Source organism: Montipora capricornis, chromosome 10 (genome assembly GCF_036669925.1).
Source record: "Montipora capricornis isolate CH-2021 chromosome 10, ASM3666992v2, whole genome shotgun sequence".
NCBI lineage: Eukaryota > Metazoa > Cnidaria > Anthozoa > Scleractinia > Acroporidae > Montipora > Montipora capricornis.
In genome coordinates, this window is record NC_090892.1 from 45,922,116 (window position 1) to 45,947,780 (window position 25,665).

At 38.0% G+C, this 25,665-nt stretch overlaps 2 protein-coding genes across 2 annotated transcripts in view; one reads left to right on the forward strand and one right to left on the reverse strand.

Annotated features, from left to right (window-relative positions):
• Nucleotides 1–45: 45 nt before the first annotated feature.
• On the reverse strand, nt 46–17,655 carry LOC138018592 (uncharacterized). The gene is made up of 13 exons (XM_068865284.1): nt 17,464–17,655; nt 17,074–17,119; nt 10,062–10,245; nt 7,370–7,425; nt 5,159–5,275; nt 4,490–4,560; nt 3,986–4,035; nt 2,227–2,290; nt 2,025–2,117; nt 1,690–1,743; nt 1,430–1,491; nt 550–644; nt 46–473 (listed from the first exon to the last, which is right to left on the reverse strand). The coding sequence occupies exons 1-13, from the start codon at nt 17,554–17,556 to the stop codon at nt 379–381; spliced, it is 1,080 nt and encodes a 359-aa protein (XP_068721385.1). The 5' UTR covers nt 17,557–17,655; the 3' UTR covers nt 46–378.
• Nucleotides 17,656–17,852: 197 nt separating this feature from the next.
• LOC138018596 (ribosome biogenesis protein bop1-like) overlaps nt 17,853–25,665 on the forward strand; it is a 28,984-nt gene continuing 21,171 nt past the window's right edge. Inside the window, exons 1-3 of the mRNA XM_068865289.1 lie at nt 17,853–18,054; nt 22,350–22,490; nt 23,364–23,534. Coding sequence (XP_068721390.1) covers nt 18,001–18,054; nt 22,350–22,490; nt 23,364–23,534 — 366 coding nt within the window. The 5' untranslated portion in view covers nt 17,853–18,000. The remainder of the gene's footprint in view (nt 18,055–22,349; nt 22,491–23,363; nt 23,535–25,665) is intronic.

Below are 25,665 nucleotides of genomic sequence, written 5' to 3' on the forward strand. Positions count from 1 at the left end.
ACATCCAATCCAGGATTAAAAAATGGTGATAACAACCAAAGCAAGTAGATAAAGGAGATATTTTAATGACTTTTCTCACAACAGCAATAAAAGACTTTGTAGCACAAAAAAGGTTTGGAAGTTAATTTTGTTCAAGGGTGTTATTTTTGCAGCATAGGCACAAAAACTTTATTTGTAGGATTTATTAATTTTATCAACTTTGCCAAAAAGGACTTCTCGTAAGCAAATGCAGGATGATGTAAGTGCTGCATTCTATTCAGTTGAGCCATTCAAGCATTGTCATATTTAGCAGAAATTGATTCAAGTGCTTGGAGTTCAACATTCACGAGTGATAACTATATAGACTGACACACAGCTGTTACACATCACTTGCACATTCTAAAGTTCTTCTTTGGCTGTATCTGCTTTGAACTGCTTCAGGATATTGCGACGCATGCTAAATTCATCTTTTTTAGCATCACTGATGGAACCCTCTGTAAATTATTAAAGCAAACACAAAACATCAACAATTTTATTGCAATTGATTTTTCATTGCCAATCATGCCTTACCCATCATACGTTCCAGACGATCAACCTCAGTAGTAACAAATGAATCACCCTTGGACTGAATCCTCTCCATAACTTTTGTGTAGTACAATGCCATCCTGTTTATTGAGGAAAGGACAAAGTGATCATTAGAAAGTAAATTACTTGCTTTCTTTTGTGACAAGCTATGGTAGATTAGACATGTAACATTTGCAATCACACCTAATTTAGTCAGGGTAATTAAAATTTGAAAATACAATGCCATAAACATAATGAACAAACAAAACAATAACATTATCAGCACTGCATGTAACTTAAGTAACCACAACCATCTTAAGATTTAGTATGTGCAGACTTCTATGACTAATACAATAGTACTGCACATACTAGATCTTAAGATGATTATAAAGATGATGATAATAATATTAACAAAATGTATAAAGATAATGATTGATACACTGTAAGAATAATGATACTTAAAAGAATTTAAATAAACCATATTGCATGTAACTTATGCTGCACATTAAAAGATATTACCACTGTCTTTACTGTCTGTAAAAAAATATTGATATGACTGTAAGGCCTACAACTAGATCATTAAAATGTAGCTGGCTTGGAGATGCATTTTTTTCCCCACCCATGTCTGATTTGAAGTGAGACTCTGAATTATTAGAATAATTCATGATGTAGGCATCGCATACATCAATCTCACTCTGTTTAACTGCAATAATTATCATAATAATATTATTATCAATCAGGGTGAGAACGGGGATCCTGTGTAGCCCTAGATCTTCCACTGCTCTGGTTGTGAGGATTCATCAAACTTTCATTTCCTGCAGCCTTTTGTTTATTCTCAAAATTTCAAGTAGCACCCTAAGTAAGTAAGAAACTTAAGGCTACTCACTTGGGTTTTTCCTGAGCATCAATCAGCGATTTAGCCTCTTCAAGGATTCCATCACGTTTATCCTGTGATCACAACAAAGAAAACAAAACAAGAAATTATTGTTTTTTTTAAATATATTTTTTAAATTACTAAACAAAATACTGGGTATTACTAATTTGGTCCTGGTGCAAATTGCAAAGTATATATATGCATTTATGCAATGAAAATCACAAGAAAATCAAGTAAAACTGTAACTGGTAACCTAAAGATCTTCCACTTACCAGATCAGCCATGAAATCCCTGGCAAACTCATCAAATTTATCTATCCTTCCAGCCTAGAAAGGAAAGGACACAGTGAGACGCTGAGAGAATAACATTATTTTTTGCACTGCAGAAGCCCACATCCTGGCATCTTTGTTGTTGATTTTGAAGTGATTAAACTGATGTACAGAAAATTGTGGACACATGCAAAGAAGCACAGCATTGAATCTATACCCAAATCATTACCATTGATAATTCACATCTGTAAAAATGTGTAAAAGAGCTTTTTAAGCTTAGTCTATCAAAATAATAATTATGTTTAGTTTTCATTATTATCTGGGTTACAGTATAGTACCTCCTCACTAATTCCTCCTCCTGAGACTCTGTTGGTTTTGCACTTGTCATTTAGAAAATCTATGAAGTCTTGCTCCTCACGACCACCACTGTACTGCATAAAGAACAGAATATAATTCACTCTTTTGTCTTTGGTGGGAGTTTAAGAGGAAAAGATTTAATGGCTCAAATTAACAGCGACACTGGCAACATTATTTTGTTACCTCTTCTCCGTCTTTATTGTCTTTGGGAAAAAATTTAATTGTGGGAAAGCCACTGACTCCATACCTAAACAAACAAAAAAGCATCTTGTTGATATGCACACACATGTACAATAGGGACTTGTAAGCCTTGAAAAGTAGCAATATTATGGGAAGCATGTTTCAGAATGGTTTGGTGCCGTGGAGTAATGATTGTGTATTTAAAGGCACATTCACTGATGAACTTACTGCATAATAATATTTATAACAACTTTTTGGGGATGTAATGCCAACCTCTCTGGAAACAGCTGCATTATGAAGGAAAATCCTAGGTATGTAAATATACCACACAAGAAGGGGGAGAGGGGAGGGATATGACCATGCAGGCCTCCCAGCCACTTTTTAGAAAATCTGATAATAATAATAATAATAATAATAATAATAATAATAATAATAATAATAATAATAATAATAATAATAATATCTGACCTGCTAATTGCCCTTTCTCGCAGTCGGAGACTGAATTACTAAGGGCACAGCTCAACGAGGTCGGACCGAAGGAGCTGTGCTGCCGGCTAGGCGCTCAGCCCCTGAACACGACCCATGTATGACCTCGGAGCACACCATCACAGCCTGATGGAATAGGCTGGGAGTCAATTTTGAGGAGGGAGGAAAACCGGAGTACCTTGAGAAAAACCCTCGGAGTCAGATTGAGATCGACTGAAACTCAGCCCACATACGACCCGAGCCAGAGTTGAACCCGGGTCACAGAGGTGGGAGGTACGGTTAATGACCACTAAACCATCCTGACTCCTGATAGGAAAAATATGATGTTCAAGTTCAAAATATAGGAATTTTCTGCCAAAATATAGGCTCTGTCTTTACAGGAGCCAAAATAGATTTCATGCAATGAAATTCATATAAAGCTAGAAACACACTTTTCGGAGCTTTTAATGTGTTTGGTCAAACTTGGCGAGATAAAGAATTGTGGGCCAGGGTTTTAACTAATATTTTTAAACATTTTTAAAAAAATTAAGAATACTTTAAGGTGGCTCAAATCAGTTTTCACACTTTCAACACTTTTAAGAGACGTTGTTATTAGAAGGATTCACACTACAACACTTTATCAATGTTATGGTATCAAATGAAACATCAATAATTATTATTGCAGAACAAGATGCAGTCATTTTTGTGACGTAACAAGTTACCATAGCAATAAGAAAGCCTTGCAAGAACACCCTATATTTTGGCTTTAGTTGCTCATATCTGAAAAACGAACTCAGTGACCCCAATTTTTTATTGCACAAAAGTGATAAGCAGGGCAAGTTGAAACTCTGCAAAGATTAAAAAAATTCTGTGAAGCAGATTCAGAGCTACCTTAAATTTTCAATTGTTTAAGGTGGTTCTACATCTGCTTCACAGAATTTTTTTAAACTTTGCAGAAAGTTTCATTCTGGCATGCTGATTACATTTCACAAATAAAAAATGGGGGTCACTGAGATACGAGCAGCTTAAGACAATATATGGGGTGTTTTTGAAGGGCTTTTTTGTTGCCACAGTAACCCTTTACGTTGCAAATATGACCTAATCTTCTTTATCAATCATTGGTGTCTAATATGGTGCCATAACATTGCTGTTAAGTGAAAGTATTGTAGTGTCAATCCTTCTAATAAGAACGTTTCTTTCAAGTGTTGAAACTGGTTTGAGCCACCTTAAAAATGTTCAATTTAAAAATGTCCTATATATAGGAAATATAAGACTGATTACAAATACCAGCACTCACCTTTCTCCTAAGTCCTTCTCTGAATCAGCATCCACTTTGGCCACAACACACTACAAGGTAGTAATGATTTTATACATTTAATTGCAAAATTACTAGTCTAAGGTACATGTAAACAGTTCATAAAGGTTTTTTTCTAGGGTGGCTGCCGGGGTGACAGAGTTGTGCATGATTTCATGGCAGGTGAAAGTTTCACTAATTGCCCCATTGCGTAACTGCTACATGTATTTATCGTATTTATCTAATGTATGCAATAGAAAAATTGCTAGTAAGGCTGGCACTTTTTGGGTCTTTCTGCAGGTACTAGAGAGCATTCTATTTTTGGTCACTTGGAATTGGTCTATTTGGAATTGTTTTGTTTTCTGTCGTTCCTTTCTCTTGTTTTATGTAATTTCTTCTCTGGTATCTGCAGAAGGAACCCACCTTTTGAATTGCTACTTTGAAATGTAGGACATTCCTCAAAGCAAGTCACAGTTGAAACATTCCTGAACACAATAAATGGCTTACATTTGGATCGTTCTTAAAAGCTTTACCAACAAGATCATATGTAGGAGCAAGCCTCTTACAGTGTCCACACCCTGTAAAATAAGAAACCGATGAACAAAAAATTTGTAGTCTCTTAAGAAAAAATTAATTACAATTAATAGCAGAGTAGTCAGAAACAACTTGATTTTTCGTCTAGGGAACCAACCTGAAGTAAAATACATGTAGGTGTGTATGCGTGATATACACAGTAGATTTACACAAACACACACTTTAAAATGGATTACTTCAAACCTCTGTTTTTGTTTGGAATCATTAAAGCATAACTGATAATCCAAAATGGCAATCAACAAACAGAAATACAGAGATGGAAGCCTTAAAATTACCAGGGTGAGAAAAGTGACTGGGAATTTAAAAAAAGAACAGCAGATAACGTCTCATCGCATAATTATTACAGACACATTGGTGTTAGGGGCCTTTTCATTGCACAAAATAATTATCACAGAGCTCAGTATGCATCCACGGTTGTTAACAAAATTAATCATCCACATGCCTTTTATAGTGGGTCTTCGTGTTTAACAAAAATTTGATCATATCCTCTCATGAACTTCTCATGGCTGCTTTCGAAAAAACCCAAGTTTCAAAATGATTCTAGATAAAAGTTTACTTATCTACAGCGCTATAAAGTCTTACATGGTGCATAAAATTCAACCAATACGTCTTTTGTCTCGTCCAAAGCAATGGAGTCAAAGTTTGAGGAATCCAAATCTACTACATTAGTCTTGAAAACAGCCTTGTTAGCTCTGGCACCTGACAAAACAAAGTTGATGTAAAACAAAGTGACACACATGTCACAGTAATACAAAATAATGTTACTGAACAGTACTAGCTGTAATCAAGGATTAGCGAGGTGCATTCAATTCCTGTTTTGTCACCGATGAGGCATTTGAAAATAGTTGTATCTTTTGGGGAGAATTGTTTTGCCCACTTTTCTATACCCTGCGTAGCTGGTGGTATTGTTGGTGGCAGAGACAACTTAACAAGCGGTGAAGCTGTGTAGAGAATGGGGATGAAATTTCACAGCGCCCCTCCCCATTCCAAACTCGAGGACCTCATTTTTTATTTCTGAAGAGTAATCAAAAGGGCAAGATGAAACTTTCTGCAAAGTTAAAAAAAAGGCATGCATTGCATACAGGTGGTAGTGCAGTAACTTGACACAGTGCTTTATTCCATAAAATTAATGTCAACTGAGCTGTGTTTTGTTTTCCAGGGGATTCAAGTTGTCTTTGCATAATATGTACAATGTAGCACTACAAATAGTACACAACATTGTTTTTGTATCGTAAATCATTATTAAACATGTAATGCTATGATAGATGTCTTAGCTAAATAGCCCCCTGAGAAGACATGTGGTTACTACCGGGGTAATAATAAAATAAATACTAAACTCAGAAAGATTAAAGAAAATAAAAGGGAACCAAGAAACATTGGCTTTGAAGCTGACATGAAGTTCCCTCCAACTTCTTTTTCACAGCAAGTTTAAGTGGCATACTCTGAGCATCTGACAGCATTCCAGTATCTGGATGGGAGACCTCAAAATATACGACTTGCTGTCAGAAACATAGGACCGAAAATTCTATTCTCATGCTCAAAAATGCGAACAAAGCAAGGTACAGATTTTGTTAGCCTTCTTTATGCAAAACAAAGATTGATGCAAAGCCAAAGTAAATAAATATTATTGATACACAGTTTTTAGGAAGGGCAGAAGGAAGTATTTAGGTAGAGTCCATCAAGAATAAAAAAAATTGCCATTAGCAACAAAATTTACAACATGAAAACAAAATAAATTTTGTGCTATGAATATAAAAAGTTGCCATGATTCACTGAAAAACATTTTGAGAGATTTTTGCTAATGTCAATTTTTCTATTGTACTTTTGGCTTCACAAGTAAATCGCAAAATCGAAAGTGACATCAATTTCAGTGGCTGTCTGTGTTCATGTTTCCTTGCGTGTTCGGCTAACAACTCACGAAACAAAGGATACACCTGTGACACTTTAAGTGATGGTAAGACACTGGGTTTTTGTTTTTCTTTTCTGTTAAAAGTGTTATAAAGTTTGACAAGAAATGTGCGAATTCACCACAACTCTTGAGGTTGACCATTGTTTCTGCAAAGTCAAAAATTCACTCTCCTAGATGAGTTATTTATCACCAGGTAATTCCATTGTTTTGGAAATAGAAGCGGCTTTGTCATTCATTAGCGTCACAAATTCTTGCCAATTTTTGGGGCTGATTTGTTGAAATTCAAGCATGCTTCCAACAGACCTGTTTATTGTCGTGATTTATGCACGCGCTGCAGGCCTACTGCCAACATGGACTTACACTCTAATACTCTCACGCTCTCACAACCCGATGACATAGTGTGCAGTGCACTCACAATGCACTACCACAAAAAAAATATGTACAGTGGATTTAGAGCCACCTCAATTCTATGATTTTTTTTAATTGGCTCTGATTCTGCAGTAAAGAGGTTTTAAACGTTGCCAAAAATGTCATCTTGGCCTTATGATCACTTTTCAGCAATAAAAAAAGGTTGTCACCAAGTTTGGTTTTGAGATATGAGCAACTAAATGTAAATCAAAAATATAGGGAGTTTTTGCTGGGCTTTCCCATTCCCAACAATAATGACCACTTCTTGTTCGGAAATAATCGTTAATTGTTTCAATGTGGTACCATAACAATGCTGTTACGTGATACAGTGTCGTGGCATCATTCGTTCAAAAGAGAGTGTCTTCAAAGCGTTGAAACTGTTTTGAGCCACCTTAATTAAGACACCTGTAAAATGTGACAACATATCAGTAATAGCCTTGTAATCAAATCTAAATGTACTCCTAAAGACCTCTTACCGGTTTTGCCTTCAATAAAAGATATGAAATCCTTAATGTCTCTTCCACCTGAATACCTATCACACAATGAAAGCAAAAGTTATTTCAATTAAATCAAAGCAGGTTTTAGTCATCACAAGGTTGAGACAAAGAACTGGGGATTGAGGTACTTGGCACAAGGAGATGGAAACAACCAAACACCACCAATACAACTTAGCCTGTTCATTAGCTGTCAATACCCATTTTCCTTCTAAGACCTTTTGTTAAGATTTTATTGTACTCTAAATTCAATTCTCAAATTTCTTATAGGATTGTAGGTGTTAACTTTTAAGATGCATTGATAGTTTTACATATACACATGAGAACTGAGATGTTGATAGAACCCACTGGGAACTCGGAAAAAACCCGAGCCCCAGATGGGATTCGAACCCACGGCCCTCCGTGATCTAGTCGGATGCTCTAACCACTGAGCTACTGGAGACTCTACGGCGAGCAAGGGTGAAATGTGGGTCTTTGACTCGAACTGCATCACGCAGCTACAGAGTCAAATGACGACTGACAGCATAGCTCATAACTGCATCACGCAGTCACATTAAAGCATATCTGAGATGTGGCCAACCAACAAGAATTAAAGAAGCTAGTAATAGCAATAATTATAATAATAAATGATAATAATGATGATGATGATAACAAAAACAATACAGATAATGATAACAAAAATAAAACAAATGTTTTTCTTGCTGGCTGAGCTTGTGAAAGAGGCTGGAAATCAAGCTCTTCCACACTTAATGGAGGGCCTGGTATGAGGCAGAGTACAGTGCAGCTCGGAGATAAGCGAACCAAAATATACGCAAAAAACGCGCATACGCAAAACGCGTAAACGCGTCAAAAAAAACGCGGATGCGCGTCAACACATACGCAAAAAGGCTCATTAGTATTTATGAGCTCTCCCTTTGTCTTTCTTTTGTCGCCTTGTCTTTGTTTAGTCTCAGTCGTTTGCGGTGTGGTGAATGTGAAAATAATTTGCGTGTGCTCTGGTCGGTGCGCAAAAAATCTTACCATACGCTTATTCTTATGGCGCAAAGTACTTCTGGCTGGATATTTGTGTTTCAAAGCCAAAAAAAAAAAAACAATTCATCAAGTTTCCTTTTGGATAAATATAAACCTAGCGACAAACTGCACACAAGAACCTTTTTAACATCGAAATTTACATGAAAGCGTTGAGAGCGATTATTATCAAAACAAACTTCGTGCCGGTGCATCCGTCTAGTCGTAAACTAAAAACACAACTTTTAATAAGCAAAGGGCTCGTTATTAGCGGTTTTGTACAGCCATTCATCATTTAAAGTTGAGTAATTAACTCCTTTTGTCGTTTTCGATGTGAATACTTAAGGAAAGCGTGACGCACACCGATAGGTGAAAAAAAACAAACAACTTTCAGGTCCAAGGCCGTTGCGTCTGTCACTCGTTAAACTTAACAACACAACTCTTTAGCAAAGGGCTCATCATTAGCAGTTTTGTACAGAAATTATTCATTTAAGGCGGAGAATTTTGCAGCTTGAGTTGTTTTGTTGTAAATTCAGCAGTAAAGAATGATTTTTTGGCGTGGATTTTCAGCCCGACAGTGAAATCACACACTTTTGCCGGCACGTGACAATACGATGTAATATCCACATCTCCGGTCCTGCTGGGTACAATGCTTTCACTTCAGACACAAATTTTTTCTTCAAAGGCTCAATGATGCGCTGATCACATTTGTTTGATTTTTCTGCAAGGAAAATTATTGGGTTAATTTTGGGCACGCGCCGGCGAGAGGCCATCGTGATGTGATTCGAGACATAATTCACTGATTCAAACAGTGAAATGCTCTCAGTACAAAGAAAAGATTTTTTAAAAACTTTCTATGATATGCCAATCGAATTTATTTGATTTTTCTACAAGGAATTATTGGACTTTGCACGCGTCGGCAAAAAGTCATCGTAAAATGACTGTAAATACCGCGTCACGGCAAACACTGAAAAAAATTATGTCTTCGGTTTTTCGGGTCATAATTTGCTGATTTAATTGCGCTCGTCTCTCGAGACCTTTGCTGCATGTAAAGGGTATTAAACTTTGATATAAGGCCTTGTGGATGCTTTCATCGGCGGCACTTGCGGATCGAAATTGACAGTAATCAAAGCCACATACCGTATGCAAATTTTCGACTTGTCGGCAGTCACGCAATTTATTCTTTTGTTTCCGCAAACAATGCAGGAACAGCAAAATTATGGTTATTAATTATGGTTATGAATAACAAAGGCACAAACGCGTATACGATACGCAATTTTAGACGCGTAAAAAAAAACGCGTATACGCGTATCGCGTGCGTTCATTTTGCGTCTGCGTTGTTCGCTTATCTCCGAGCGGCACTGTATCTGTTTTCACGTTCAGTCACGTGATTCAGTTTTTGTGTCTTGCCATTAGTGCAGAAGCTTTCCCACCCCTCAGCCAGTCCAAAATGATTTCTTTCTCTTGTTTGACAGATTGTAGTACGGCCATTTTCTTTGTTTTGTCTATGAGCTGGGTTATTTGCCTTGATATTCCATTTCTGTCAATTCTGTTGATGGTTGGTAGGTGAGTTAATAAAGTGCTGTCAATAGTATGCGGTTGCACTCTTTTGAGGCAGGCAAATGGCATTCAGTGTGAGAGAATAAAATACAAACACCCAACTCACTCTTCAGCAGATGTACTTCCTTTGGGAAAGTATTTCAGAGTTGGAAAGCCAGAGACACCAAATCTTGAAGAAAGAGTTTTATCACTATCAGCATCAACCTTTGCTATCACTACATCATCAGAAGTGGCAAATGCTTCCCCTAGTTGTTCATAAGTTGGTGCAAGGGCCTTGCAGTGACCGCACCCTAAAGGAGTACAAAAGAAAAGAATGCATAATGCATATAACAAATCACCTTGTTTGTAACTGAAGGCAAATAACTATTCATTTCAACTTCTTGGTTTGGTTTGTCCAACTCATATTTCCTTCATTACTGATTAGTATAATTACATAGGTGATTAATGAAACTTCTCTGAACTGATTGGTTGCACTTGAGGTAATTATTATGCATTAAACACCTATCAATTAAACACTTTTTTTCAAAATGGCTGCAGGCCGTTTTGTCGAGTTGACAGACGAAGAAATTAATAGTTTAAAGAAAATGCATATTTTTCAAATAATTGAATTAACAGTGAATGTCGGACTGATATTCACCTCACCTTTGGCGAATACATGTAGCTGTTAAATGATCAAATATACCGTAAAGACTCGTGTATAAGCTGCACCTTTTTGCTTAAGGTTTGGGCCAAGAATCGCGGGTGCGGTTTATACGCGAGGCCATTGCTTTCAGAGGGAGTAAACTGGCTTGTAAGGGTCACAAATTGAACTGAAAACCTTCAGTAACTAAAGATTAAACGTATTGAAACCTGTTGTTGATCACTGCTTGCGGAAGAAGTGGTGGTTCCTTAAGGAGCCGTTTGTTTGCATGTTCAGGTTCTAAACCCGAATCTTGCTCACCAGTAGTTCTTTCAAGCATTTGATTTGCACTTAAATTGTTTGAGCAGTTTAACTCCAACTGGCATGGAATCTCCATTCCTCCGCATAGCTGCTCACAATGTTGTCTATGACCGATCACCTCAACACTAATTTCTCCACTACGTGCAAGAAAATACCATCTAATTCCAAAGAACTCGCGAGGCAAATGGCCATCAATTCTATGATGTTGGATTATTTGACTAAATGTTTAATGGACTTGGAGTCTAAATACCCAAATTGCGGTCTTTTGGTACTCGGCGACTTCAACCATCTGAACGACGCAAGGCTCAAATCAAACTTCAACCTGAAGCAGATTGTACATTTCCCTACTCGTGGGCAAAACACTCTCGATAAAATTCTCACCAACCTTCAGGATTACTACGACACTCCGGTTGGTCTTTCAGATCATAGCTCAGTTGAAGTACAGCCAAAGCAAAGGGCTAAGACATCGCAATCAATGCATACTGTTATTTCAAGGGACCTACGACCTAGTAACCGTCTTGCAATGCGAACGTATCTCAATGAAGTCGATGTTACTGCGGTGATCAGAGCTATGACAACTTGCGAAGAAAAGGTGTCGATGTTACAAAAGATCATCAAAACTGGCCTTGATTTCGTTTTGCCGATGAAGCCTAAAATTGTTCATCGAACGGAACCACCTTGGATAAATTCCACGCTTAAGAACTTGATTCGAAAGCGACAAAAGGCCCTAGGCCGAGGAGACCGAGCGGAGTTTAACCACCTGAGAAACCTTGTTAACCGAGAACGCAAAAGATGCCGCGCGAAGTACTACGAATGTAAAGTGCAACACCTAAAGGGGTGTTCCCCAGCTAAGTGGTGGGGCGAAATCAAGAGACTCAGTGGAATGGAAGGGCCCTCTGGGTCACGTGATAATATTTTAAAGTCCGTTCATCACTTAGAAGGTGCTCGTGGTCTATCAGCAGATGATCTTGCAAACCACATTAACACAACTTTCCTAGCCCCAATGGAGGTCTTTGTACCGCTTACCCACAATCCATTTAGAGGGGACGCCTTTGTGTCTTCGAGCAGAACTATGAATGATGATTTTCCACCGCTATCAGAGTTTTCTATCTTTAGAAAGTTATGCTCTATTAATCCAGCCAAGGCACAAGGACCGGACGGTATTCCCGGATGGCTTCTAAAGGAGAATGCAGATCTTTTGGCGCCACCCATCATGGATATCATGAATTCTTCCTTTCGCGAAGGCCGGTTGCCTTTATCTTGGAAAGAGGCAGATATTGTCCCTGTCCCCAAACAAAGACCTATCCAAGACGTCAACAAGCACCTTCGCCTATCTCCCTCACGCCTATTCTTTCAAAGTTTGCAGAAGATTATGTTGTTCATGACTTTGTGATGCCCGCCGTGCTCAAAAAAATCGACAGAAGGCAATATGGGACAATACCTAAATCATGCACTACGCACGCCCTTGTCAGCATGATCCATAACTGGCACGTCAGCTCTGATGGGAACTCGGCCGCGATTAGAGCGGTTTTATTTGATTTCCGTAAGGCGTTCGATCTTATTGACCATAATAATATTCTTAGTGCATAAACTTTCAGATTACGATATTCCGAACCCCATATTATGCTGGATTGTTGACTTTTTATCGGATAGGAGACAGAGAGTTAAACTCGCCCAAGACTGCTTCTCCGAATGGCGTTACATTCCGGCCGGTGTTCCACAGGGGACAAAGCTTGGGCCGTGGTTATTCTTAATAATGATTAATGATTTGAAAGCAGGAGAGGCAGAGATGTGGAAATATGTGGATGATACCACAATCTCTGAGGTAATAACTAAAGGGCAAAAGAGCTGTATTCAGCAAATGGTAGACGATCTTGCTATTCAAGCAAGGAATGACGGTTTTCAGTTAAACGAAAGAAAATGCAAAGAGCTTAGGATTAGCTTTGCAAAAAACGAACCAGAGTTTGACCCTATTTGGGTGAACCGTCAGACCCTAGAGACTGTGAACAGTGTGAAATTATTAGGACTCAATATAAGCAGTGATTTAAAATGGAATGTCCATGTGTCAGAACTAGTTAGGAAAGTTTCAACAAGATTATATTTTCTTAGACAGCTTAAGAAATCGCATGTAGCCACAAGAGAGCTTCTTCTATTTTACATTACATGCATTCGCTCTATTCTGGAGTATGGCAGCCCAGTTTTTCATCGCGCTCTACCAAGTTATCTAAGCGAAGACCTAGAAAGACTTCAAAAACGCGCTATGAAGATTATTTACCCTGAACTATCGTATGCTAAGGCTCTAGAGCTGTCTGGACTTTCAACACTGTATGATAGAAGAGAGTCAATTGCAGCAAAGTTGTTCGATGAAATATGTGCAAATCAATCTCACAGTCTTCACAAACTACTCCCAAGTAGATACCAACCAAGCTGCTATCTGAGAGAAAAAAGAACATTTATTCGTCCGAAATGTAAAACTGAAAGATGCAAGAATAATTTTCTTTTAAGTTTTGTTTATAGTAGCTGAGAACTAGATATAAATTTGTTTCTTATTGTATATAGGAATTTGACGCATGCTTTTAAATGTGTGATTCTTTAACAATTTTTATGTAGTATAAGTCCTATAATTAGTTTGTAGTTAAGCGCAGTTGTAAATTTTGTATTTGTAAGCCTTACCGCAAATAATTCAGCTTTTGGCTGCAAGTTTTTAAGGTGAATAAACTATCTATCTATCTATCTATCCAACTGTTTCATTGCCCTTCACTACTTTCACGGCAAGTTTGTCTATGGGGTTGATAAACTCTCATTTAGCAACAGGTTTTTCTCTGATCGATGGCTTCCATACGTCTTAAAAAACATGATATCCACACAACAGCTGATGTGAAAGCGAACATTTCCACGTCCAGACTTCCCTTGTTAAATGACTGTGTGGTTACCAAGCAAACGTTTTGCATCGTTCTCCAGCACTTTTTTCGTGCAAATTCTATTGTTAAATCATTTCAACTGTGGGCTGTAGCAATGAAGACAACTGTTTCAGTCACAGGGAACAGGAAAACTGATTAATTAAAAAAAATCATTTAAAAGGTATTTTCAGAGTTGATTAACTTATTACTGTCGCTAGAAATACACAATATTAGTTTTGGTCAAGTTTATTGTTAACATCTGTAAACAAATGCCCTACTTTTTTTTTACAAGAGTGCTTTTTTGTACTTCTTATTTTTTTTCCAAAATCATGCTTCAAAGTTGGGAGTGCGGCTTATACACAAGTCTTTATGGTACAGGTAATATGGCCATGAACTATTTTAGAGAAAATTAATAAAGTTGAGTTAGTTGAGTACAGCCATGGGCTAGAAGTATGCTGTTTTCCATTTAATTTATGTTTCCACAATCACGTTATTTTGTAGTGCTTAGCATGACACACGTAAATTGTTCTTTAAATATTAGAGAAAATTAGTATCAACACCTGTGAAAGACTACTTTCCTGGCATGCGATATTTTCACTCCCAGCTACCGTATGCTTTTACAGAGATGTATTCAGAGTGCGTCATTGTGTCCTGGGATGCACTCGTTTTCCATATAATATAGAATAGAATATCGAACAAAGGGTCCAGTTGGACGCAGAAAAAAATTGAATATTTATGCAAATTACGAACGCCAGAAAAAACATGCGAACGCCGTATTTCACAAGGAATTAAACATTCCCATTTTCAAATCGGAGAAATGATTGAGTTCCTGAAATTTCAAGGTAACCTGTTATTTTCGGATTTTTGTAGTCGAATAATTTCATTTTGTCAACCATTATGTCCAGCTTCATAAGTTCAGTTTTGAATTCGCACATGTTGCGTGACATGATCTGAGCTGTTTTATACGTGAGACAATCGGCGACACTTTCGATCTGCTGCCAGTGATAATAAAACATTTCAGTCGAAGTTCAGTTTGTTGCATGCTTTCCAAGTGAATTTCAAGCATTAGTTTGCTTATCGTGATTGAAATGACAGAGAATCCAAAGGCAAAGTATGTTAAATTTTTGTTTTGTGCGACCCTGTTGATATTAATTCCAGGCCCCCACGTGTCATCGTCTCGGTTCTTGTTTTGCACGTAACTTGTCTGTTTTGCAAATCATCCAACTTTTGTTCGGAGTTAGTGTTAAAATTAACGTGTTAAACATAAAAATTGAATGTATTAAATCGTTTGGTTATTAACATTGGCCATGGCGAAGTCACGGCCGCACAGGCTGACGATGAACTGTGTATTGATCGCTTACATTTGTTTACTCTTTTGTTTCTAAATTACACCTCAAGTGTAGTTAAAATAAATGATGCTCTTTTACGGAAAATTGAGATTCAGTTCTGTTTTTTTTTTGCTGTGGAGATCTAGATCATTTATCAACTGGAGTCAACAGTTCCTACAGCATATATGGATTTGATTCCTTGAGACGTTTTCAGATGTGATCGATGGAGCTTTGACAGCCCATACACTTTGATCGATGAATCAACAGGCACAATTTTAAGTACATATTCGTTGGGAGGGATAAGACTTTATTTTTTTGCAATTAGAAATCTGAAAGGGTACTGCAGCAGCAACTAAGAGGCAATAGATCGCATATTAATTCTTAAATATTAATTAGCTGGACCCCCAAATTTTTCAAAAAGGGGTCCAGAGGACCCCCAAATTTGAAAACCTGGATACATCTCTGCTTTTAGCTCCTTATTTTTTTGTGTTCATTCCTCTAAACTTGAAAATAGCAAGGGTGTGGACAGAATAAATCAATTCTCTCGACTGCTTTATAGGGGTTTCATAAGTGGGTAATTGTGAAGAAGAGCTCCCCAAAAAACCTGTCGGCTGACAGGTTACCGACAATCTACCGACAGCTAACCAACAGGTTACCGACAGGTTAAGAAAAAAGAAAAAATTGTGGTAAAAACGAGCAGTTAACGTGACATAACATTCCGTAATGGTGATGTATGACTCGACATGGTATCTTATGGTATCTTATGGTATGTCATGTATGTATCAATGATGTTTACCTTGTGCATTTGTTTTGCTAACATCATTCTCTATCTTGCAGGTTTGGGATGAATTGCTATTTCCAATTTCAAGTTTAATAAATGACACAACTGTGACTCTTTTTACTCATACTTTTCGCGTAGTTTAGAAGCAATAGACAAGTAAATGCTTACGATCATTTTAGTTTGCCCCGCCGACAGGTTACCAACACGTTACCGACAGGTTGCCAACAGGTCACTGACAGTCGGCCGACAGTCGGCCAACACTTTGGCCTCAAACATAACACAAACTGTCGGCCGACAGTTGGGCAACAATCAGCCGACTGTTGGCCGACAGTCGGCCGACAGTTGACCGATAGTCGGCCGACAGGTTTTTTGGGGAGCTCTTCTTCACAATTACCCATAAGTGTACTCTAGCTTTTCCCTGTACTGCAAAAAAAAACAACAAACATTCTATCATTGACTGAGAGCAACACACTGCACCCACTGAGTTGCATCTTTATGTAGTAGCTAGCATACAGTGGTTGAAGAACGAGTCATAACAATAGATGCCTTACACATGTAAATATTAAAGTCAGCAGGTACCCCAGAAAAGTGTTTCAACTTCACAACAAATATCACTTACATTCACTAATTACTATAAAAACTTCTGATCCTGTATAATTTCGGTAAGGTCAGACCTTCACCCTTCATCTTTAATTTGCCATTAATCAAGATATACTGTATATTATAACGAAACCATACATGTACACGATAATTATATTGTCTTATTGTGAGAGGCGCGGTGGCCTCATGGTTAGTGTGCTGGACTCTGGATCGAGTTGTCCGGGTTCGGGGCCTGGCCGGGGACATTGTGTTGTGTTCTTGGGCAAGACACTTTACTCTCACGGTGCTTCTCTCCACTCAGGTGTATAAATGGGTACCGGCATAATTATGCTGGGGGTAACCCTGCGATGGACTAGCATCCCATCCAGGGGGGAGCATAAATACTCCTAGTCGCTTCATGCTATGGAAACCGGAGATAAGCGCCGGCCTTAATGGGCCTTCAGGCTCGTAACAGAGACTTTACCTACTTTACCTTAATCAAGATATACTGTATATAACGAAACCATACATGTACACGATAATTATCTTATTTCATGATCAATCACGTTAAAACACTGTCTTGTACTCACAAGGTGCAAAGAATTCCACAAAAGCAAATTTATCACCATTTACAACCTAGAAAATGAATGTACGAGACAAGTTAACACAAGTAGGAGTAAAAATATTCTGAACCTTTATTCTTTAATACGGATGATGTGTTAAAAAATCTCCAACAAGGTCAAACTATTACATATTAACTGTACTTTGAAGCTTATAAATAAATTCACTCTTGCTCTAGCTAGCTCTTGAATTGAGAAATAACGAGAGAGAACAAAAAAGTTTGTGTGACCGAAAATATATCGGATGTCTCAAAGGCAAAATTGATCCTATCCAATCACCGTTTGACACCACAACTGTCACATGGAAGCCGCTACTACACGTACATCGGCTGAAAGTGTTCACCAAAAGTGAAAACTTACCGTGTCGAAATTCTCATTGGTGAGGTCGACAACCTTCGAGTGACAAACGTGAAGTCCAGCAAGGACAAACAAAAACGTTGATATGTCCAACATTATAAACAATATTATTAACTGACTACAACACAATGCACTCTCTCTCTGATGGACGCGCGCTGAGTGATCATTCAAGCGCCGAAAGGCGCCTACTTACAGTGTACGTTCGGTCAGCGAACACTATATCAAAGTAGGTAGTTCATGTATGGGGACATACATTGTACCGTATACACTTATTCTTTTTGTGTAATTTATACGGTGCAATATATGTCCCCATACATAACGTAAAAACTTGTGTAAACATCGTAGGTACTTCATGTATCCAGTATTAGAGTATTACCGAGACCTCGTTCAAGGGAATGGTGACCAGTTGAAATCGCACATGGTGGATTGAATGTTGTGGCTTACAAATTTTGTTATTTTGTTACTTTAACAGCAAGGCATTTTAAAGCTCACGACGAGAAAGCAAGTGTCTGTTTTCCTTAAGACCTTCTTGTCAACGAAATGCCCAAAAGAAGCTCTGATCAGGCTGTCCAGAGCGATAAGTCTCCCATAGAGGTGAGTCCATGCAACTGAAAGCTGACTACTTACGAACAGTAATAGCCTTTAAATTGGTTATAACCCGCATTTCTTAAAAGCTTGCTTATTGATAGAGGGTTACAGGGTTATTAAAGAGAAATCATTGTAAGATCTCATTCGTAGAAAAATCTTCCGATGCATATGTTAACGTTAGAAATTAATTTTGTATTACACTCGAAGGGGCTTTCATTAAGTCTGGGTAAACTGCAGAATACAGGGTCAGTTATTTCCATATCATTGAATAACAAGTTTCATGCGGTGGCCCTGTGTGGCCCTGAATTCTGTGGTTGCGGAACTCCCCATTCAATTTAAACATGTCTTCTGTTTTCTCCTTGAAATCTGGTGTAAAATGAATGAATGAATGATTTGTTTATTTCATCCTCTCGCAGTCAAGACTGAATTACAGGTTGTGGTCAAGAACTGCTGTGTATATAATAAACATAATTATTACAATTTGTACTATGCTTATATAAAATATATCGGATTTTGATTAATTACTAAATAGATATTACGAATATTTATAAGTGACGAAATTCCTAAATCGAATTGTGTTGTATGGGACTTTCGCCTCACTTTTATGTCGCAGATTATACGGCTTATCCAGCCTCTCAGCACAGTTATGTTTTATAATATTATAAAGTGGGTTATTGGGTTGGATGCTGTCAATGAACCTACGACAAGCATCGGCTCGTCGGGAAACCAATGTAGTTAAATTGGTTCTTTTTAGCGCAACATCATAGGAAGATTCAGGGTATATGATCGACAAAGCTCTCTTTTGAATTCCTTCCAAAGTGTTAGATAGGTAATTAGGGAGATGCGCAAAAGTAACTGATCCATACTCTAATATGGATCAAATTAACGAGCAGTTAATCGAATTAATGCAGTGTAATAATCAGCGTATGTTTGACCCTTTGTCAAGCTAAACATGAGAGACGTATCCTGAGATAACATTGCAAAGTGCCTTAGATAGATTAGATTAGTTGTTTCTGATAGATAGTAATGCTGCGGTACATTTTGTTGAAAGTGACAACATATATCATTGATAACCACAGCAACGATGTATTGAAGTCAGTGGAACTTTTTTTAGTTTGTTGAGTGAATGAAAGTATCGTTAATGTGCCAAAATTTAACCTGGACCGCTCCCTTTCCAGACCGTGATGAAGTGGAGAAAATGTAAATCAAGGCTCGAGACTAACAGTAGTTGCCAACTATCCACAGGCTAGTGAAATTTCAATTTTGGCTGGTAGATTTTGAGCTTTCATCAGCCATTGGGGCTAGTAAATATTTTGAAGCAGTAGAGTTTTGGACGGAAAGAAAATTGAAATAGAAACTAACAAAAACAGAAACTGTGAGCGGATTTTATGAAACTAAATTTCTTTGAAAACGTAAGTTGAAAAAAAGCTGAACAGGATTAATCACATGTGAAGTGATGTGGAACTTGTCGGGAGAGTCATCCTGGTGCCCCTACTTATCATTCTCTGTGCTGGGCTCATGTTGTGTCCTTCTTGTGATGTGTTTTGGATGTTCAGCCAAATAGAAATCATTGCCATAGGCTCTTGCCATTCACAGGGTCTTTTTCGCCTGTTTGACAACTGATTCGGGCTTCCGGTTGGAATGACGGTGGTGTGAACTGGTACGTGTGTGCTTGAACCGGGAGGGGGGGGGAGGGGTACTCCCTTATATGGACTATACAGGTACTGTTGTGGTCTGAAATAGGGTATGGTTTGTGCACTCAAGTCTTGAATTGACCTGAATTGGATATGTTTTTTTAGAAGAAGCTACTTCTTCATCATTAGGCAATAAGACCGTCTACAAAAGCCCTCTTAAAGGGAGAGTTTCATGTCTCTGCGCATTGGCAAACTGTCATGTCAGCCCAATTAATTCCATTGTTATTGAAGCACTCGAAAGCACTGGTGCAGGAATAGGAAACAATGCCATAGAAGTGTAATTACACATTGGGATTACTTTTAGAATCATTTCCTTTGTGTTATGAACTGACTGCATGCAAATAGATTACTCGTGCATTACAACAACTCATATATAGAATAAAATACTCAACCTGCACAAAATTAGATTTGATATTTTCTGTGTAAACCCACAATATGACTTCCACCAAATATGAGCCTTAGTAATTCAGTGTATTTGCTGTAATACTCTCAGTGATTTAGAATGAACGACATCTGGCCGTAAGAAACCATAAAACTTACAACTGTTAGTGCCAAAGCTTGGACATGCCAAAACCCTGAAACTGCCCCTTTAAATTATTATGCCAATTGTGTAACAGCTGAAAATAGGTCTTAAATAAGGTATCAAAATTTAATGAAATAGGGTAGGTAAAATCACAGATTTTGGTCTGAAATAGGGCAAGGGTTTCAGGAGGCGAGCTGCACATCCCTACTCAATTTTCCTGGGAGGTCCCCTACTTCTTCCTGTGTAGCATTCACTTATTATGCAAATCCCACTTCTGACACCATGTTTCTTATTCAGTAAAAGGGAAAACACTATTTAAATCAATGAAGTGTTATTGAACAGCCAACAGGCACACGGTGTGTCTATATCAAAAAAACATCAACACAGTACATTGGGCATCTCTGTCACGCAATCAAAATCACAGCTCGAATATCATTTAAAAAAATGGTAAATTGAATACTCATTGTAACAATTTACTTACTGCTGTTTATTTATTTTTTACGTTGTTTGTGGTGCAGTGCATTCTGGTTAAACATAACACATTCTGGTAAAAAGTGGTGAATTCGAGAATTCGTCGCAGCTGACATACTTTTCCTTACACTTTAAGTCCATATTGTGTCGCTGCTTGCTTGTTTTGCTCTCTCTGCAACAATGGCAGTTGAAACCACATTTCCTGTTGTTGTACATGAAATACAAGTTGATTTTTTTTGCTTTGAAAGAAGTTTAAGAGAGCATTTAGAACAGTAAGATACTACATGTAGAACCCACAATTCCTGACAACCACTAGACTACCCAGGCAAGTTGCAAAAATCCTCAAATATTAAACAAATTTTTATGGAGATACCTGTGCTCCATGCAAATCACCAAAAGGATGACCACTGAAATCATTGCATATAGACATAAGTAATCCAGACATATGAGAAAACACTGAAGTGTTGTTACTTTTGAACTGAGTGTCTACACGTACATGTATCTCTTTACAAGTTTTGTAGTTCTATGTCTGATATCCAGGAATTTCATTTTGTGTACTCAGTCCTGTAAGAGTTGGGAATAAAATTATGCTTAAAATAATTATTTTGTATTTAAAATTAATGTCAGGAAATGTCTTAAATTTCGGTGGATGCTACGTATGTGTATCTTGTGTTTTTTGTCCGACTCATTCTACCAATGGTGCCTGACATTTGCAGACTGCAGACTGCAGACTACCTACAAATAGCACTGATAAACATTATTTAAGTCTAAGCACCCATTTCAAATAGCGCTGATAAACATTATTTAAGTCTAAGAACCCGTTTTAAAACGCTTAGCTTTCAATAAAACATCAGCAAAGGGAAAAATGGCTGGTGGTGCTATGTGTGCCTCTGATTATCAGGGCTGTCAACGCACAAACACTTCAAATATTGAGAATCGATAGAGAGGAGATGATAGATGATGTCATAAGACTTGTGACATCATTTCCGATGATGTCATATTGTGTCTTTTATGCAAAAAGAAAGACAGTACACTATCACACAATCTAGGCAAAAGTCAAAAAACACACGAAAAAGTAGTCATTGGCATTGCAACATAATGATTTGATTGGTTTATTTCCGACCAATCACATTATTGCTCAAATTACAGTCTGTCAATAGCAACACTTAAAAGAACAGTTTATCTGAGCTTATGCGGAAATAATCGTTTTTATTGATGTTAAAATAACTGAAAATGGTATTTGAAATTTTGTTGTGAAAGTTGATTCTCACTAGAAATGACAAACTTTGGCGATTAATCAGGAGATTTCAGATCATAAGCTTGAGATCGGGAGATTCAGGGAGATTCAGTCCAAAATCTGGAGTCTCTCAGATTATCCGGGAGAGTTGGCAGCCCTCTATCATTACAGATAATTGAAAGTGAATTCTCAAGGTATGAAAGTATTGTAAACTACATGTAATCAGAAAGGAGAATATTTAAGTTTACAGTTCAAGTGTAGGTGCACTTCAAGTTATTTTGAAGGAGGCTTTTACAATGCAATCATAGTTCTGGTGTATATAAGTTTATACAGCTGTATGGACTTAGAGTGTTTTGATATTGCATCCTGGTTTTAGGCAGAAGTAAATCTATTCTACCATGAAAATACCCAAGACAGCGAAAGTGATGCAGATTCAACAGACAGTGAGGAGAGCGAATATTCTGGATTAGAGAGTGAACCAGAAGCATCTAGCGACGAAGAAAGTGATCAGGAATTGGTAAATCTTTAAATACCCTAGTATTTGGAAAAGTGCTGTCGTGGTGATTTTCTCAATACGGACTGTATCTTAATTCATTCTTCACATTGTTTGATGACAAGATTTCAGTTAAAACAGTACCACCATTTAAAAGCTAGTCATGTTAATGTTTTATTTTTTAATTTCATGTTGAAAGGAAATTTTCACAATAGCCAATAATTTAGCCAGCTATACAAGCAATCCGATATTAAAGAAAAGCTGTGATAAATCATTTTAGTGTAACACTCGAATTTGGTAACTTGGGTGTACAGAACAAAATGATCATTTTTCCAGACTTGAGGGTTGGACACTTGTCATCTCCAGGGGTTTCATTGAAGTTTGCTTGTAGCAAAGGAAGTCATCAGGGTTCTGAAGTCAGGGGTTTGAATTTTTTTGGCAAGAGGTACCTGTAGTCAAAGATGGACAAAACAACCTGGCAAAGGTCCATTGCCTACCACCCAATTTTCCTGTTGCTTGGTCCTTGATGAAACACCCGTAACCCTCTGAAGCAACATAACCAAGCGGCCCTCTTTGTTGGCGAACCTGTTTTTCCAGACCAGGGATTGCTGGGCAAGCATTCCCTCAGCCTCTTACATGTACCCCAATTTCCCTGTGGGCAGAATGGGAAAAATCCTCTCAAAGGACTTCCTTCTCTAGCACAAGAGTGCTTGCAGAGCAGGCTACTGCCATGGTAAATTTGTGGGCTCATATTACAGCTGTACATGTACTTTAAAGAAGTTACATTTTGGTTACGTGAAGCAACACCTGTGATTTCATAAATTAGGAAAGGGATTTTCCAAAAAGTTTTCACAGCATTTTTTTGCAAGTACATTGACATGTTTTCCTCAATTATAGGAAAATGATGAAAAGGGACTTGAGTCCTCAGATGACAGTGAAGGAGAAGAAGTGGAAAATTTTGAGAAAGAGAGGGGAAAGGAACATGAGGAGAAAAACAACAATGATAAAGTGAAAGCTTCTGAAAATGTGACAGATGGTTTTGATGAGGACAACACATCTGATGAGGAGGTACATGTTAATAATAATAATAATAATAATAATAATAATAATAATAATAATAATAATAATAAGAAGAAGAAGAAGAAGAAGAAGAAGAAGACATATTTGATGTAGACCACGCCACATAGATAATGCGTTGGTGTGCAGATGAGGAGGCTTCATCTTTCAAAGACAAATTGAGTTGCGTGATTTAGAGGCCAAGATGCTTACGATGGTTTGCAATGACATTCAAGTTGAACTGGTACTCCAGGAAATAACTGGAGAAGTGCTAACCCCAGGCACAAACGCAGCTGTGGATGCCCAGCTAGACATTCACGCTTGTGGCTTTTGGAGTAGCAAGGCTCTGCCTTTTTGATGTTAAAGTTTGCTACCTGAATGCAGAATCTTAAAAAGGCCTCACCCCAAAACAAATCATTGCCAGTATGAGAATGAGAAGAAGAGGATGTATGCCAGCAGAGTGCTAGAGGTCGAACAAGGTACATTTACACCACTAGTACAACATTAATTTTACCACCAGTGGAGGAATGCCGGATGGATGTAGGAGCTACTGTATCATGGCAGATTGGCTGAACTTCCATCAACCAAGAAAGGAGAGGATTATATTACCACAATATCATGAATTTGCACCTCATTCGGCCTCTTGAGGTCTGCACTGCTGTGCTTGAGAAGCTCGTGCAACATGATTTCAAGGCTCAGGTGAATAAACTCATACAAATCCTTATTTTTATTCCCCAGAGCCTTGAAATCATACTTCGTTCTTTTAAGTTGAATTTTAATATATTGTTTTTGTGAGACTTGAATGTTCTTCATTGCATTGGCTAAACCAAAATTTATACAACAACGAAGACTGAGAATGGCCCTTTCCTGCAGTCAAATTACATATCCTCACAGGGATCACCCTTTGGGGCCCTGATCAGTTTCTCAATTTATTTCATTTAAGAAAATTCCTTGTATCCTCGCAACAATCCGTTACCACTCCACTCTTTAAATCCAGGTTTCCCTCATTGCCACTTAATGCAAGCAGGAGCCTTCCTCACGCAATCTTGTTTGTTAGTGTAAACAGAATGTGATTATTGCTACCCATAAAAGTTAAATAAGCCTACATTGACCCATCCCATGTAAACGCCTCCAGGCGTCTTGTTAACAAGCAGAACAAGACTATCACCATGCTGCAGATAAGCCAAAAATCGGCAGCAGCAAACGCACAAGTACCCCCCCCCCCCCCCCCCCCTTTCCCTTTCGCTGGGAACTCAAGTAGCAATACCCGGGCTACCCGGACAAACAGTCAAGTTAACATCATAATGAACATCCTGGGCAGGTATTCAAAGGGACTCAGAAGTGCAACAAAGAAGCCACCAGAAGGACGCAGTAAGGAGGTGCTGACAGGAACAAATGCAAAAATCAGTTTTGTGCAGTAGTTTGAACATTGCAAGATCCTTCAAGGTCTTATGCTAGAGAGTCGCAAATAGCAATACACAAACAAAATAATACAGAGAATAGAGCTATACAAGATCTGTTATCAATAGAAGCTATTAATTTTTTTGAAGGACATTATTAATTATTAGTTTTATGGTATCCACAGACATGGCAAGCTATGGTTGCACGACCTAGCTCGTAGTTTTAATTCAGATCTGGCATCCAGATGTAGTATGCTGCCTGTAATAAATAATTTAGTAATAATAGTAGGAACTTTCTTCGTTCAATTCAATGAAAGGGAAGGATACTAGGGGTTATCCTGTCGAGGGTATCCACGCACAGCCAGATTTGATTGACTGAGAGTCGATTTTGATGAGGAAGGAAAACCAGAGTAGCCAGAGAAAAACCCTCAGAGTCAGATTGAGATGGACTGAAAACTCAGCCCACCTACGACCTCATGGCCAAGGTCAGAGTTGAACGTGGGTCGCAGATGTGGGAGGTGCAGTTGAATGATAAGATCTAAGCCACTCTGACTCCCCATGTACACAAGTGAATGACATTGTCTTTCATCAGAAAGTTACATGTAGTTGTTCCCAACAGGGTAACGAGATTGAGTAAAATATTCATTCTATGCGAAAACATAATTATTAATACCGATAATAAGTGATTTATTATCCTACATTGTACATTATTAATTTTGCTCTCCATGCAGAGATTTTATGGT

Bases quoted from the DNA above. Each gene is read 5' to 3' on its own strand.
- LOC138018592 (XM_068865284.1), bottom strand. From the start codon at position 17,556: ATGTTGGACATATCAACGTTTTTGTTTGTCCTTGCTGGACTTCACGTT. The intron at 10,246-17,073 runs GTGAGTACAAGA...GTACTCCTTTAG, and splicing joins TGTGGAATTCTTTGCACCTT to GGTGCGGTCACTGCAAGGCC. The intron at 1,492-1,689 runs GTAAGTGGAAGA...TTGTGATCACAG, and splicing joins GGGATTTCATGGCTGATCTG to GATAAACGTGATGGAATCCT.